This window comes from Zea mays, chromosome 3 (assembly GCF_902167145.1).
Source record: "Zea mays cultivar B73 chromosome 3, Zm-B73-REFERENCE-NAM-5.0, whole genome shotgun sequence".
Classification (NCBI taxonomy): Eukaryota; Viridiplantae; Streptophyta; class Magnoliopsida; order Poales; family Poaceae; genus Zea; species Zea mays.
In genome coordinates this window covers 15,185,272-15,202,628 of record NC_050098.1, presented here as the reverse complement: position 1 = coordinate 15,202,628, position 17,357 = coordinate 15,185,272, and the positions used below count along the sequence as shown (strand labels likewise).

The following is a 17,357-nucleotide window of genomic DNA, read 5'->3' as shown; positions in this document are numbered from 1 at the left end:
ACGCTCGGCCGCTCCAACCCCGCCACGATTCCCGGCGTGCGCGACGTGCCTCCCGCGGATCCCCCGCGCGTGTGGCGTACCTCGGCGCATCCCCCGCGCCCTCGGCGCTCGGCCGCTCACCCCCACCCCGGCGCGCGCTCGGTCGCCCACCACCACCTCCCGCGGATCCCGCGCTCGTCGCCGCGATTCCGCCGGCGTGCGTGACGTGCGGCTCCCGATCCCTGCCCCCGCGCGCTACCTCCCGCGGATCTCGCGCCGCACACCACCACCTCCCGCCGGATCCCGCGCTCGTCGCCGCGATTCCGCCGGCGTGCGCGACGTGCGCGACCCGATCCCTGCCCCGCGCGCTACCACCCGCGGATCTCGCGGAATCCCGCGCGCGCACGCCCTGCCTCCGGGGATCCCGTCGCCATCTCCTACCGCCCGCACATCCCGCCGCCATGCCGCTCACTACGCGCACGCTCGCCGCCCATGCCAAGACCTCTCCACGAACAGCCACCGCAAACGCCCGCACACCCGCGCGCTATTCGCCCCGAGCTATCCGCCAACAACTGCCCGCATCAATTCGTCGTCATTAATTAGTTCATCCCTGCTCAAATCCCGCTCCACTTCATTCCCCCACCCTGCCCCCTTCATTCCCCCGCCACGCCCCCTTCATTCGCACGCCAGTGTGCCGCTGGAGAGTACGGACGAAGGAAAGGATCTTGCCCCCGCCATCCGGAGAGGAACGATATCAGCCGCGCAGGCCAAGACCAAGGTATGCAATTATACTATGCATTGTGTTGCTTGATTCTGAGAACTTAATTCTCATGTGAATTGCATTTCGGAATAATGCATACACAGTAAAACAACCTCTACAAATACCAGTAGGCTACCCTTGTATGGGATTATCACTATCCTAGGTGTTCTGTTAATCAGTCATGTGTTTCATGATAATTCTAGGTTAACTATCACATGTTGAGCTCTCAGTTTGAATCTCACCCTCAAATATAAGTGCAATTTAATTGTAATTCCTTGGATTCTTAACATGATAATAATAATAGCGGAAGCATGCAAACTAATGAACCAAAGCAACAAAGGATCATAGTTGAAGTCTGAAGTCCTCTAAATTGCCTAGACATCCGTTTAAAGGAACCTAATACTTCCTGGTCACTTGATAGTGAATTGCTCAAGCACACTTAGTATAGACTAGGCACAATCAGAGCTGATTGAACTTGTGCGATATAGTTCGTTTCAGTACTCCATGGTTATGATGTTATTGATCACTATTGAGCTGAAGCTAATAAATTTCGAGTATAGGTCATAGGTGGATTTGACCCTAAAGCAGAAGCTAGGTATCGTATAGGTGAAAGCCTTAATCGGTCAGAAGGTAGCAGCCCCAAATGTAGGCCTTGTTCGGTTATTAGTATGTCCCATGGATTGGATAAAGGATTGGATAAATGTTGACTTGCTCTGAATTTAATCAGAAGGGTTGGATCAATGCAGAAATATTAAGATCTTTGATGACAGACATTATAGCACAGCTGGCCTAAACATGCTAGGTTCACGATAAAAATACACATGAACAAGGCCATAGTCCATATTCACCTTCAAGAACGATAAGCATTATTTCGGCTTCCCTATTGTTGGATCAAGGCCATATTCCATATTCACCTTCAAAAGAACAATGAACTAAATTACATATGTCCATATTTCAGATATATATCAAGTTGTACACAAACAATATCACTGAAACTAAATTACATATGTCACATCATTTTTATTCCCTATATATATTGTGCAAGTAATCCAACAAAGACATTCCCAAATACAGAATTAATGGGAACTGCAGTATTGCAATGGTACACTATGCCAACATGAAATGCAATTCCTTTCTGAGGCAGCAGTGTACACACCGCAATTCTTGTATTCTCTCGTATGGTAAGCTGCCAAATTCATCACTTGTAGCACTGGTTTACACAGAAACCTTCCATTTTCCTGTCACACAAAGTGCAACAAGCCGAAGGTTGTGTGAAGATACACATTTAGCTAAAACCTCCAACACATGCATGAGCATAAGCTTTGGCACACCTTACCTCATCAGCCATGTCTTCGCGTTCCCCTTATGCATCGCTTTCAATTCAAGAGTTCACCCTTATCCAGTAAAGCTAGAATGAACATGCATATGGGCACAGAACTTGGTCCATACAAAATATCTGTAGCAGCTCAACAAATGGAAGTGAAATAAGGTTTGTGGCTTGGGTCATACAAAGCTATGCCAGCAATAAGAAATAAGAAGTAAATGCATCATCAAACAACCTGTACAAATGTGTAGCTGAATACACTAAAAATGGAGGTACCACTGCTGTTGGTTGGGATGAACTCAGCTTGCAACGAACCTTGAAAAAAATGCGCCTTGGAGTTACTGACCCCTGTTTTGAGTAACTCACGACTCAAGTAAATGTAACCACATAACCTGGTCAACAGCTCGTTCACTAAATTGGAGCTTAAGTCATATGCTAATACCACTGCAAAAAGTGCCAGAAAATAAAAATAGTGCCCCCTCTGTGTTCGATACATATCGCTATCCTAATCATATGGTGAATGTTCCACACTAACATTACCACTTGCAAACATAACTGTGGAGTTTAATTTTTTAAATGCAGATACTACTAAGAGATTATGATGCAACAATTCAGTACAGTTGTGCCATTAATGTTATCAACCATGTCAGTAATATAATCCAATTTTTATTAATTGTGTAAGGGCTATCTTGTTGTTCAGTTAAATTAATCTATGTCACTATATGCAGCCCCTCTAATTCAGTAGTGCAAGTAATTACAGACACAGAACATGCACACAAGCTCGCTAGACAGCTGACTAAGAAACGAAACAAAAATTCAGAGTAGATTTTAAATGGGAAATAAACTCAAGAGGCCTGCAAACTTACTTGGCGAAAACCAGCGATAAGGGGTAATGGCACCCAACCTTGCCCATCCATGTGTTGCCGCAAGTATAGGTCCTTGCACAAATTGTCATCGCTGCAATAGTTCACATGTGGATCAAGAAACTGAGCAGCTTCAAAGTTTTTATTACAAAAAGGGTTCCCAAAATGTAGATGAACTACTACCTGAAATAGTATTCTATCTGCTCCAGAAGGTTCTTTCGAGAAGGGTCAATTAGAACATCTTGGGGGCTTGCTGGAAGAGGCACAAAAGGCAGGCCTTGAATGCCTTCCGAGGTGGGTGCTGGGAAATAGTAAACATGCGCTGACATGTCTGCTATTTACAACAAGCAAATTAATGTAATATAACAGATTATGATGCAACAATTTAGTGCAGCTGTGCCATCAATGTTATCAACCATGTCAGTAATATAATCCAATTTTTATTAATTGTGTAAGGGCTATCTTGTTGTTCAGTTAAATTAATCTATGTCACTATATGCAGCCCCTCTAATTCAGTAGTGCAAGTAATTACAGACACAGAACATGCACACAAGCTCGCTAGACAGCTGACTAAGAAACGAAACAAAAATTCAGAGTAGATTTTAAATGGGAAATAAACTCAAGAGGCCTGCAAACTTACTTGGCGAAAACCAGCGATAAGGGGTAATGGCACCCAACCTTGGCCATCCATGTGTTGCCGCAAGTATAGGTCCTTGCACAAATTGTCATCGCTGCAATAGTTCACATGTGGATCAAGAAACTGAGCAGATTGGGAACCATGGCCTTTTCCGAGGGCATAACACATTATGCAAATATCACTTCTTCCTTATGATGTTCATATGAAAAAGTATAATTAGGTGGCAGCATTTCAAAATATTCTTTGACATCGATCATTTCAGTTGCCCTGGATGTTTGCCTGTCTGGCTCACCATAGTTGCAGCACCAAGATCCTAAACAGCATATATAATAGACCAAAACATCTATGAGAAGAACATACGGTCAAATTTCAGACGACTGTCCATGCTATGTCTCCGTCTTCATCTGTCCTGAAATTAAGAATTTGATCGTGTATTAAGATGTTGGCCCAATTCACACTACAATAAGCATCAAATTTGTTAGCAGACTCATGTGTTCCATGCATTTTGATTGATAGCAGCACACCTACTAAACATACAAAATCATCATCATTATCCAAATTTGAATTCCCCCGAGTTTTGAACAGGGTGTTCCAAAAAAGACAGACTGTTGACACAACTCACTAATTGACTAATCAGCTACATTATTTTGCGAGTTATATTAATCCCACCCAGGCAGCTAAAGGCTAATCCATCCTTAACTCCCTCACCCAAGCAAGCAGTCAGCCATTCATTCAAAATGGCACATAAAATGCTTATATGTGAAGCAGAAAAATAGATTTACATAATGTCCCCAAGAGAAGAAGCGTGTTAATCATTACACAGCCAACCTACTCTAATCGAAGTTTTAATGATTATGACCACACACATGTGATATGTCAAAATCACATTTGCTATCACACCATATGTAACTGATTCTATTTCTGGTGATGGAAAACATATCATGTCCTAGATATTTCTCTGTCGTACACTTTTATTTGTGCTTTAGCAATGATTTTCTCTCCTCCCCATGATATCTAGGAGAATACACGCTGAAAATTTGGCTTTACTGTTTATGACTTAATATGTGTGTTTATCATGTGGTTTGTTGTGATAGCAAATGTGACAAATCTCCCATCTATTTTTAATGTTTTTGTTCATTATATCATGATGGTATACCTTTATTCAATGGAATGTTCTATCTCCTCTTTCAATGTTATACTTGCCAGTTCCTGAATTTTCATAGCGCAATAAACCTATACTTCAATGCTTGCACTGAGATCCATCTTATGTGGAGACAGATAGATGCATAGAGCACAATGCATGGCTGTTAGGGAAAACCATGAAGGTTTGATCAATTAGCATCCTGGTGTAGAGTCCCTTGCGGTGTTGATGTGTCATGACACTACTGCAAGAAGAACTTGCTGTATGGTTCTAGAAATGGATCTTTGTAATATCACCGTGGCCAAAAACTATGCATGCATGTAAGAGTAGGTTTAGCTTTGCATATAATAAACACTGATAACTGCATTGGTTATTGGGAAATGTGATTGCATTCTTGTTTATTTTGGATGTCAGTTGATTGACAGCGGAAAATGCTGTGCACATGTATGTATCTGGTTTATAACATGTATGTCAGTTGATTGACAACAACGACTTATCAGTATCGCAAAAAAAGATTAGATTAATGTACGATTGTCGACATATTTGACTATTATTAGAAATTGTAAGACAAGTTGATTCGTGCAATACCGATAGTGCATCAACAATATGCGTGTAGAATTACATATTTTCCATGTCTTCTTTTTCTCGTGTATTATTTTCCAAGTCCGAAGAACATCTGCCATGATATACACTTTCTTGTGCAGACCACTTTTTTGTGTGCTTGCAATTGCAACTCTATTGCCTTTTCGTCATGTGGAGAGGTTAGTCCACCTAATGTTTTCAGGTCCCAGTGAATGCACAGGCTGTGGCTTTGTTTTCTTTCCTAAACATTATAACACATTTGTAACCTTTTTCTATAATATTATAACACATTTGTACATGAGTTATCGTGATATTTTATCTTCCCGTTGCAACGCACGGGCATCCACCTAGTCTCTACTAACTATTAAGAGAGGAGTGTAGACTGCCCCCGCCTCCCTACCCCGCCCGCCCGCCCGCTTCCCAGGATTGTCGCGCAGCGCCTCCGCCATTTTCGCCGCCGCGCCCTCTGCACATCTCCATCGGCCCCGCCCGCCCACCCGCCCTCCACTTCCCAGGATTGTCGCGCAGTGCCTCTGCCATTTTCGCTGTCGCGCCCTCGACACCACCTCCCAAGGATCCTCGTGCAGATCCACGCGCTTGACATGGGCTTCATCATTGGCGGCGGCCTCCTACACGCCGAGCTCGACGCTGCCGTCGCGGGGCTCGGCCACGGCGACGCGAGCGCAGGCGCGGGCGCCGATGGAGATGTGCAGAGGTGGGAGGAAGGGATCACGGGCGGCCGAGACCTTGCCGACGGCCGCCGTCGCGGGGCTCGGCCACGGCGACGCGAGCGCAGCCGCGGGCGCCGATGGAGATGTGCAGAGGTGGGAGGAAGGGATCGCGGGCGGCCGAGACCTTGCCGATGGCCGCCATCGCGGGGCTCGGCCACGGCGACGCGAGTGCAGGTGCGGGCGCCGATGGAGATGTGCAGAGGTGGGAGGAAGGGATCGCGGGCGGCCGAGACCTTGCCGATGTGAGTATGTCGGTTGCTTGTTGCCGTCCTACGGTCTCGCATCCGCCCCTACCGCCTTCGTGTGCCCCAGCACTCGCCTGTGTCTGCCGCCATGCCCCGTCCCCAGTCCCGCTCGCCATCCACGGCGCAGCCCCCGCCTGGCGCTACCCAGTTCTGCTCGCGATCCCCGATGCCCTCCCCCCACAGGCAGGAACGACGCCCTCCCCCCACAGGCAGGAATTCCTAGCCCCGCCGATCTCTGCCTCCAATCCCGCTCCCCTATTCCCCACCGCTACGCGCCTCACGCCTTGCCGCAGAGCCATTCTCCCTCGCGCCAGTGCCGATGTCGAACCCCCTGTCATGAACAGGGTGCAGCGAAGATCATTCTCCTTGCCGGCGGCCACTGCGACTCCAATTCACTGCTTCCTCGCCATCTGGAAATGGTCGTCCCCGCCTTCGTCGTCTCCTCGCCATGGTTGCTCGTCGGCCGCATCGGTGGCCCCTCTTGTGTCGGGAAACCCTAGCCGCCATATCTTAGGATCCACTCGAGCAGCAAGCTGAGGGAGGGGGTCGATGGTGCGCGACGTGGTGTCGGTGAAGAGCGTCGCGCTGGCAAGAAGGGGTCGGTTTCCTTCACGATCGATTGTAGCAAGCCAGTGGAGGACAAGATCATGGTGGTCTTCTCGCGGGATATGGTGACGGAGTTGCCAAGGTTGCTGGCCTTGACGGGCCCTTCTCCAAGGGGTATACCACACTGACATGCTTGGAAAGGTTGTAGAAACTCTAATGGGGATGAGATTTCTCTACAGGTTGGTTCTTGCAGGACAGAGTATGACCGCTGGGTGAACACCTTCTCGTCGGAGGGGTGGCTGTTCTAGGTCGGCATCGACCATTGCCCCCCACTTGGCGCGCCACAGCTCATCGAGGACGTCTGCTTCTCCCTCGGCGCCAGCCAACGATGCCTCCATGGGATGTGAAGTATCTATGATATTTCAAGAAAAATTGCAAAGACTGTACGATGATGGTTACAAGCTGGTTAGTAGGTTTCTTTTCACCAGTTCTTTTTAAATCATTCACTTCTCGTTTTACATATATATCTTATTTAGTATATTTAATTATGTATTGCTTTGATTTCAGTGGCTTATATACTGTATGTTGTTTTTAGGTCATATTCACCAACGAGTCAAACATTGTGCGCTGGAAGAACAAGCGACAACAAGCTGTTGACTCCAAAGTTGGCCGCCTTGATAACTTTATTGAATGTGTTAAAGCCCCTATTCAGGTATGCTGCAAACTTGTTTTCTTTATCTCCAATTTGAGCAGCCATTCAAATAAAAAGGAATAAAGAAGTATATCTGTTATTTTTATTCCTGATAACTGAAATGTGCATCACCCTAGAACTTAAATCACCTGATCTTATTTACAGTCAGTTTGTGGCTGCTGTGCTGTGCAGTACTGTCTATTTTTAAAGGTGCCATGAACAACCGTCATAAAAAATCATACCTTGTTTAGGAGACGAAACTAACTTCTAAATTCAGTTATACCAGTGTTGTTTCTGTTACACTTTATGAAACCCATTGTATCTATTTTTGCAATCTAAATTAACCAAAATAACTAAGTCAAGTAAGTTTATGAAAAACAGTTCTAGCAAACAAGATTATTGCATCTCACCTTAATGCCAAATGTAACTTTAATCTACTATTTTTTGAGATACGTAAACATAGAACCTGGAATATATGTTTTTTACTGTGATAATATACTCAGAATCATGAAACTTGTGCTCTGGAGATGTGAAGTATCTATGATATTTCAAGATTAAGTTCCGAGTATTCAATTCTTTACTAGAGTACGTTTTCAGATAGAAGGTATGTTCTTCCTTCGGCGAGGTGGGTGCTGGTTTTGTTTTTTCATGAAGCAACATGCATGGAAAGGAAATATCAACCTTTTAATGGCTAAACTTTAATATACTTCTGGGAATTGTGACAAATCTTGATTTAGTAACAAGTTATAAGATATCTTTTATTCTCAGTGTGCATGTAAATCTGACGAACGAATACATTTGAAACAAGTATAGAAAACAAACTGTTTGTTTTTTGTAGATTAACTTGACAGCTAGGATTGCTCCAGCAACAACCCGCTCTATGTTATTGGCCCCTTCATCCTCACATACAGAGAACTTTTTTTCTCAAGACGTGATAGCATGTTAAGACTGGACATACTTTAGTTGCATTGAGTGAAGTTTGTAGATGATCATCTTCATCAGTACTAAAAGAAACAGACTCGTTAGTCTCACATCAATGTTTCTGTACAATTTTATATGTTGTAAAAGAAATAAACGGGGTAATCAATATTATAAGCATGGGGCCAATGCTGGTAACACTCTTCTCAGCTTATTATCACCTATAACTTCATGATGATGGGTTACTCAACATTTTGTTTCATGACAGATCTTGTGAATGCTCTGAAGCTGGTCCAACCTATCAAGGACAAGTTTTCAAGTGTTACCTATGCAGATCTGTTTCAGCTTGCCAGCGCCACAGCTATTGAGGTCCCCTAAAACGCTCCAGCTTACTGATCAAGTGATGGTCATTCATAAATTTCTTCTTGTTAATGATGACTGTCTGACTGGTTCCTCTGGTTCTTTCATTTTAGGAAGTAGGTGTCCCTAAAATCCCTATGATCTATGGAAGGGTTGGCGTTATTGCCCTTGACAATGCGCGCCAAAGGTGAGGCTTCTCGCATCAGTGATAATGATTTTTTGACTGTTCTTAACTCATATGCCAATTTTGGTTGAGTCTAACTTAGAATTTAGAACCTAGAACATAGGGTTGTTCCTTTAGTTTGCTTTGATGTTAATCCAAGCATATTGTTTCAATCATTGCTTAGTGATTGAAACACCAATTAGCTATTTGATTCATTAACCTTGTATGGTTGTTCTCAGGGTTCTACCGCATAGCAAACTTGCAGCTAAGGGGTACCATTAAAAGTTATCTAGGAAGTATATGTCGTACTCACATCCTCTACTAGCAATATTGCATCAGTGTTTTGTTTGTATTATAGTTTTTGGTGTGCCAAATTTGCATCTTGCAGACAAATAAACATTAGGTACCATAATCTGATAGGATGTGTCTTAGCATAAAGTGGATATCTAGATGATGTCCACGACCTGTACAAAATATTTTTCTGTGACAAGAATCATAAACTTTGTTGGCAAAAAGCATATCTAGCTTTGCAGATCTGTTAGTAGCTAGACCGGTGCCATTTGGGGTCTGAGGATAACAAGTTATAATTGTCCTCACACTGGTAATGACAAAACAAAGTAAGTTATAAATACAATTTATTTTTCTTTCCATTTTCATAAGTAGAAAGTGGTCTGCTTGATATAGACCTACATGAACGTTTACCTGCCAACAGCTGAAAAGAGCCTCATCATGTTTGGGTAACAATGATCATCTGTGAGGTTTTCTGCAACAACAATTTGGGCTCACAAAACAGAAGAGGTGTTCCTTATCTGAAAGTCTAGCAAAGGTTTTAAAACTAGAGAATATTTCAATATCAATAGGGTAGTAGTCACCTGGAGTTCTTCTAAATCCGATTCTGTAAATGGTTGTTCACCTGGGGTGATAATCTCTAACTCTTTTTATTTTCGTTTTTCATAATTTTGAAAAATGAAAAAGGAAGAAGCAACTTATCTAAGACAATGAGATATTGCAGTAGAAAGGTCAGTGCAACTTTATTCTGCAAGTTTTGATACAATGTTGAGACATGAGAAACTAGCACTATGACATATTCAAATAATTTGAATTATTTGTTGTTTTTGCACGTTTTGTGACTGCAGAGAGCAATTTTTGAATTGTAGACCATAAGGTTATTATGTCATAGTAGCAATTTTTTCTGTTTCAATGTGTGTCCAAGATTACCTTGAACTTTCATATAGTCCAAGGTTGTATATTCCAGATGCACAGTCTTCCTCGAAGGAGAGCTGTTCCTCAGCCTCTGCATCGATGAAGGTCAGAGCTCTCTGCAGCTTTTTTGAAGAGAAAACCTCCACATCTGCCATGTACACATCTGTCATGTTAGTCTTAAATAAAACCTTTAGTCCTTAAGAGTTCATACTAGATGTTCTCTGATTTGACTGAGTACTGCATTCTTTTTGTCTATAGTGCTAAGATTATTGACCAATCTCTTACCCCAGGAAAGATTTATGATGGAGATGGGTTCAATTACATCAAAGAATCTTTTGAAAATGGTACTCTTCACCTTATTGGGTTGTTGAGTGATGGTGGTGTACAGGTTTGCTAATAATATTTCTTCAATTTATATTAGTTAAGTTACAAGCGTACCACAAGATTTACTTTTATTTGCTCTATCCAGTTACTTCTGAAAGGTGTTAGTGAGAGAGGAGCAAAAAAAATTCGTGTGCACAACCTTACCGATGGGCGTGACGTTTTGGATGGAAGCAGGGTTGGTTTCGTGGAGACCCTAGAGAATGATCTTTTGGAGCTTCGAGGCAAGGGTATTGATGCACAGATTGCATCTGGTGGTGGAAGGATGTATGTTACCATGGACCGTTATGAGGTGAATGTTTCTTGTCGTATTCAAGCATCAGTGTTCATTGTCTAGCATCTTGGCTTATAGTTTTGTTGTGTTTAATACCTTCCAGAATGACTGGGATGTGGTTAAACGTGACTGGGATGCTCAGGTGCTCGAAGAAGCACCCTACAAATTCAAAAGTGCACTTGAGGCTGTGAAAACACTGAGAGCACAACCCAAGGCTAATGATCAATACTTGCCCCCATTTGTGATAGTTGATGACAGCGGCAAAGCTGTTGGACCTGTATTAGATGGTGATGCAGTTGTCACTATCAACTTCCGAGCCGATCGCATGGTTATGCTTGCGAAAGCACTAGAGTATGCAGATTTTAACAACTTTGACCGTGTACCTGTCCCCGAAATTCGATATGCTGGGATGCTTCAATATGATGGTGAGTTGAAGCTTCCAAATCGCTACCTTGTTTCCACACCAGAGATAAATAGAACATCTGGGGAGTACTTGGTGAAGAATGGCATCCGCACCTTTGCTTGCAGGCAAGTACTATATGTCTTTCAGCCCTTCTCTTGATACCTTTTTTTGCTCACTTCAATATCGTAAATCTCTTGAGTCATCTAAGCCAGCATCGTTCATTTGTTTCGAATCAACATTACCAAGTGTACTCAATTCAATCTTGTACATACCTGTTAGGGGCACTTGCCTTCTGGAAAGATAATGTCGCAAGCTATCTCCACTATTTTATACTGCATAGGTACTAGGATATTTGACATTTGCATAAACGAGTTTTTTTTTCTAGAGTAGTCTTCTAGCTGCAGAGGAGTATGCTGACATTGTGCTAACTTAGACTGATACTTGCTTGCATTGTTCTGTCCATACGACCTTAATACTGTATATTATGGCTGCATAATGGTATTTTCGGATTGACTCATTGATGTATCATCCTTGTGCTTGCAACGACATTTCTACATTTTTCCTTCTCATTTTTACTTATGCTGCAACATTGGTTTTGGTGTTTGATATTTGTCCAGCTGGTAATTGCAATCCAATATTTATTTCATATTATAAAGATGGTGCTCTCAAATAATTTGAATTGTTTGTTGTTTTTGCACGTTTTGTGGGAAAATGCAGTATTGTTGTCAAGTGGTATGGAGTTTGTTGTTTTTGCTGCTTGTAGTTTTTGCTGTCAAGTGGAAAAAATTGCAGGATGTGATAGAGTTAATTACCTTATTTCCATGCTTTCTTAGTACCTTTTCTGAGATTTGAGTTGTAAATAACACTTCTCCAATCGTGCTATCATTATAACTCAATGACATTATTAAAATCATATATAGAAGTCTATATGTTACTGATGATTGCAATGTAATGGTGAAATAGCTAGATTAAAATAACAAAATTTATGTATGGGTAGGATCACAAATGCATTTATATATACATAAGTTATCGTGTTATTATACGTTACCGATGCAACGCACGGGCACTCATCTAGTATCATATATTTGTGAAGTGCGATTACTTTAGGTCTGATGGCCTCAGCCAGGGAAGACAACGCGTTCATCCTCCCACGCGCTTCCTCCGCCCTATTTTAGTCTGCTCGACACGCCACCGGCCACTGACATCCCATATCGCCAAGTCCCCTTCCCTCGCCTCGCGTTAGTAGCCTGCTTCCGACCCGCACATCTCCCTCCGGTTCTCGCCATGGGCGCCGGCGCCAACAACCACGAGGAGTCGAGCCCCCTCATCCCAGCTGCGGTCGCCGCCCCCGCGTACGAGAAGCCCCCGCAGGCTCCGGCGCCGGAGGCCGCCAATTACTATGCCGACGGGGTCCCGGTCGTGATGGGCGAGCCCGTGTCGGCCCACGCCTTCGGCGGCGTCCCGCGGGAGAGCTGGAACTCCGGGATCCTCTCCTGCCTCGGCCGCAACGACGAGTTCTGCAGCAGCGACGTCGAAGTGTGTACGTGCCGTGCCCCTTGTCCTCGAAATCGATACTCTTTGTTCGAGTCGTGCGTAATCTTGGGGGTAGAGATATGCGTGGTTTTGCGCTTGGGGATCTCGAGGAGGAATAGGTGGTTGTATTACCACGAATTTTGAGTTAGATATCTTCGGAAATGGCTAGATCTTGTAAAAATTTCGGTAGCCTTCGCAATGGGAGGCCTAGTCGGTGTTAGGTTTGGTGCGCAACTGAATTGTTAGAACTTCTGATCAGTTCGTCTGAATTTTATCGCCTGATTTCTTCACTAAATTGAAGTTAGGATGCTGCACGTAATCGGATTGGGTTGCTGTGAATTTCTGTTAATTTGAAGTGTCTCGCTTATTAATATGAAATCATGGCACAACAAGGCCTCATAGAGTCATAGTCCACGTGATTGGTTGGTGTACTATGAAGCGCCTGGCCCGAGCCAGCCTGGTGGAGCAGAGAAGCTCTTTCCCTCAATCTCCACGTATGCAGGCTGAAGGGTGAGAAATGTAACTGGGCTGCATGTGCGTGTGCGAGCTCGGATCATTGCATGCACGTAACCAATCACAAACACATATGCGGTCAACGCATCTGATGAGTCTGAACGCTGCTGTCGCGGTAACCAAACACGCGGAGTATGAATTTGTGTATACATAAATTTCATGATAATAGACAGACCTAAGTCTTTTCTTGTTGGAATTATCCTTTCTAGCTAGCAAATTGTTTCCTGTAAAGGTGCTATGACTACTAGACTCTGTATGATTCATTTTTGTATTCCCTCTTGTACAATCTTTCAGGAACTTGTAAAAAAATGTATGATATCTCTAGCCTGAAATTCGTCATCATTCCAAAGGCAGTCTAGACAAGCTTTACATCTTAGCTCTAATTATTGGCTTGTTCAGGATGAGCTGAACTTTCTACAGAGCTATCATATTTAACATGTACAGTATTTGATGAATTAAATGTTATATTTAGGCACTGCTGTCTTAAATGGCTCAATTAAATGATGTGCTAGAGTTGTCTCTTGAAAGTGCTGTTCTAAGTTCTAACCAGCCAACGACAGCTGGTTTGTTCTTCTAAAAGTTGATGTAATAGTTGATTAATTGTGATTGCTCTTGTTTGATCCACGTTGAAGGATTGGCAATTTCCTCTTCATTTTTTCCACGACTGTAAAACTGAATTTCGTTATGATAGTAACGAAATTACAAAGTTCAATAATTTAAAGAGACAGCACATTAACCTTACAACCCAGCTCCACAATTCTGATCACCAAGGGATGAGCCATTGATGACACGAAGTGTGCTACCAAACTAAACACGCCAGCCTGCATCCAGCGTTGTCTTCCAGCAAAAGCAACAATATGAGTCATTTACAGGCTAGTGTCCTGAGCAGTACGGACTGGTCTGGCATCCATCCTGATCTAGTCTCAATGCCCTTGTGGAAATAGAGAGCGATCGTCTTCACACTCTCCGCTCCCTGGATTACCTGCTTCTCCACCTCTGCCTTCTGTAAACCTGCCCAATAATTGAAGGAACAGGTCATACAAACAATCTCAGCAGGAGATTTGACTCTCTTATCATCAAAACACACAGCATTTCTAGTGCGCCAGATAGCCCAATAAATCGCTGCAAATCACATTGCACACACAGGTTTACTCATCCTGATCATTAGTTTCTCCATCTACCTACTGTTTAGTTTGTTTCTTCTAGCTCTGTTTCATACTCCAGGGCCAGAGTCTTGCTGTATATTTGTTGAGTAATAGCCATGTTTGTATGTGGACTATTCCCTGAAGGTTATCCACTAAATTGTTCATTTCCAGATTTAGATACCATGCCTAAATGTAGTGCCCTGATACCATGAATTAGCTGAGATCCAACACCTATTTTATTGATCACAATTGTACTTTTATGTATACAACGGCACATGATGCTCTTGATCTGCTCCATAAAAAGCTAAAAGTGCATGATCTAGGAATAGAAGGAGCGGGTGCCTTTGTTAACCATAGCATTTTGCAAACTTTTACCATGAATTTATGATTGCCGAACTTGTTAACTGAATTTATCAGTTGAACTACTTTGCTTATAGCATACACACTTAACACAATATCAGCCTGTGAAATTCTGGGAAGGTGGATTTTGCTTTTTTTCCCTTGTAATTCGCAATTTCACAGATGATCTTGAATTACTTCATTTTTTTAATTTAGATGTTGAACCAAGAACTAACTACATATTGTTTGGATGTATCAGGTCTTCTTGGAACGGTAGCACCATGTGTGCTCTATGGTAGCAATGTTGAGAGGCTTGCTGCTGGACAAGGCACATTTGCAAACAGCTGTTTGCCTTACACTGGGCTGTATTTGCTTGGGAACTCTCTCTTTGGGTGGAACTGCCTTGCCCCATGGTTCTCTCATCCCACTCGTACTGCTATTCGACAACGCTACAATCTTGAGGCAAGTGTTCTGTGCACCCAGCTTTTTGTACGGTTTTCATTCGTCAGTATGTGGGTATCCATCTCTGTTTGAAATTTGTACATGGTAGTAATTGAATTGAGACTAGCATATTTGCATCAGTTTGTATTGATTTTTGAGTTTATATCGATTTTCATCCTCTATCTATGTTTGCTTCTAGGACTTGCTCTAGCTCTGTGTCAAAGTAAATTATGACACGGTTCTTTGAATCCTTCTCTGTTCAGGGTAGCTTTGAGGCTTTCACCAGGCAATGTGGGTGCTGCGGCGATCTGGTCGAGGACGAGGAGAGGCGTGAGCACCTAGAGGCCGCCTGTGACCTTGCGACCCACTACCTCTGCCACCCCTGCGCCCTCTGCCAGGAGGGTCGCGAGCTGCGCCGCAGGGTTCCCCACCCTGGATTCAACAATGGGCACTCCGTCTTTGTCATGATGCCGCCCATGGAGCAGACCATGGGGCGTGGCATGTGAGCTATTCCACCACCTTCCCTACCCTAGTTTTATCTGTGCTTCCCGTGGTTTATCATCTGCTGCTGTTGGCCTTGATGTGTGATGTGTCGCCGTCAGTAAATACGAGTTTGTGATATGAGGTCGTGCTGGGAACTTTGGATTGTTTGCTTCTTATCGACTGCAGTTTGGATTCTGGACAGTCACTTATCTCCTGTGTTACTGTGTTTGTACGGTGGTCCTCGATGGGCCTGTCAATGTGAAATGCATTTCGTCGTACCTTATTCTGAATGTTTTTCCCTCCAAAATATGAGCCCCATACACTAATATGGCGGTAGCTCTCGTCACAAACCCTCGGATACAGCAGCGTTTGTGCGTGGAAAGAAAAATCGGGTGTCTTAGGTATGTTCGGTTATGTCTGGATTAAAGTAGATTGAGGGTCCGTTCGTTAAACCTACATCAAAGCCAGGCCAGGAAGCCAGCCAGCATAGGATCGAGTGGAACACTCATTCTTGGCCAGGAATTGATCCACGTGAGAGGACACTTGAATTTGTTTTAGGTGGAGAAGTGAGAACATAGGATTGAGTGGAACACTCATTCTTGGTCAGGAATCGATCCACGTGAGAGGACACTTGGATTTGTGTGGAGAAGTGAGAATGGGGAGTCAAAATTAGATGGATTTGTTCTCGATCCGGGTTAAAACGAACAACTAGATTGGATTCCAATCCAGGCCAATTTATTCAACCTGGAAGGAGGCTTGAAACATGCCAATCCGGCCGATACGAACGCGCCCTGCGGGGTGTTCAGTTGTGTCTAGATTGAAGAGAATTGAACGGGATTAAATCTCATTCTATTCAATTTTAAATAGGAACGGATTTAATCTCTTTAGATTAAAGTAGATTGAGGGGTGTTTAGTTGTGTCTAGATTGAAGAGGATTGAACGAGATTAAATCTCATTTATTCAATTTTAATTAGGAAGGGATTTAATCTCCTCTGATCCAGACGCAACATTCCTTAACGCTGGTTTGGTGATAACATAATTGGAGGAGATTTATAGAGAAGAAAATCTCTTAGATCTTGTTTGGTTGCATCTGAATTGGAGGGGATTCAATACTCTTCAGTACTTAAACCAAGCAGATTTTTACTATTTTATTTTGAATAGCAAGAAATTTTCTACTCCATAAACCATTTCTAATTTTCTTGTCGTCAAACCAATCCTTAACCTCCTTGAAACAACTAGACAAGGCAATTAACCATATAGAATCGTCTTCCTTCGTTGGTCTTGCTCGTGCCTTTGACGGTGTCATCGTCGAGCGGTGATCCGTCTCTGCACGTTGCTGGAACTCCCAACGTAGTCCATAAAGCTGTTTAGCTGTGTCTATTTCTTGCTACCTTGTGTTAGAAAAATATAAACTTTTAAATTAAATTAATTCCTAAAGCAATCACTACATAAAAAAACAAATAAAAAATATTCACATAATAGATTAAATCTATCTTAAATTAACTTATCATCTACATCAATATTTGTGATTTCAAACCGGTTACGTAAATTATGCTTTTGGATTTTGTTTTAGCACTTTGTGCTCCCTGGTAAACCTCTGTGAATCTTATTATGCATGACCAGTAGTAACTCGTTTTGCTCTAGTCAGGTCTTCTGAGATTCTATTATACTCCTATGTCACAATTTATAGTTCGTTTGAATT

At 43.1% G+C, this 17,357-nt stretch overlaps 2 protein-coding genes across 2 annotated transcripts; both read left to right on the top strand.

Annotated features, from left to right (window-relative positions):
- Positions 1 to 7,204: 7,204 nt before the first annotated feature.
- LOC103651775 (2,3-bisphosphoglycerate-independent phosphoglycerate mutase) lies at positions 7,205 to 11,375 on the top strand. Its single transcript, XM_020550719.1, has 7 exons — positions 7,205 to 7,273; positions 7,404 to 7,520; positions 8,706 to 8,786; positions 8,891 to 8,964; positions 10,402 to 10,531; positions 10,613 to 10,816; positions 10,902 to 11,375. Exons 1-7 carry the CDS (start codon positions 7,205 to 7,207, stop codon positions 11,358 to 11,360), a joined length of 1,134 nt encoding a protein of 377 aa, XP_020406308.1. The 3' UTR covers positions 11,361 to 11,375.
- Positions 11,376 to 12,315: 940 nt separating this feature from the next.
- On the top strand, positions 12,316 to 15,870 carry LOC100194102 (cell number regulator 8). The gene is made up of 3 exons (NM_001352979.1): positions 12,316 to 12,741; positions 14,991 to 15,193; positions 15,436 to 15,870. The coding sequence occupies exons 1-3, from the start codon at positions 12,486 to 12,488 to the stop codon at positions 15,676 to 15,678; spliced, it is 702 nt and encodes a 233-aa protein (NP_001339908.1). The 5' UTR covers positions 12,316 to 12,485; the 3' UTR covers positions 15,679 to 15,870.
- Positions 15,871 to 17,357: the final 1,487 nt, after the last annotated feature.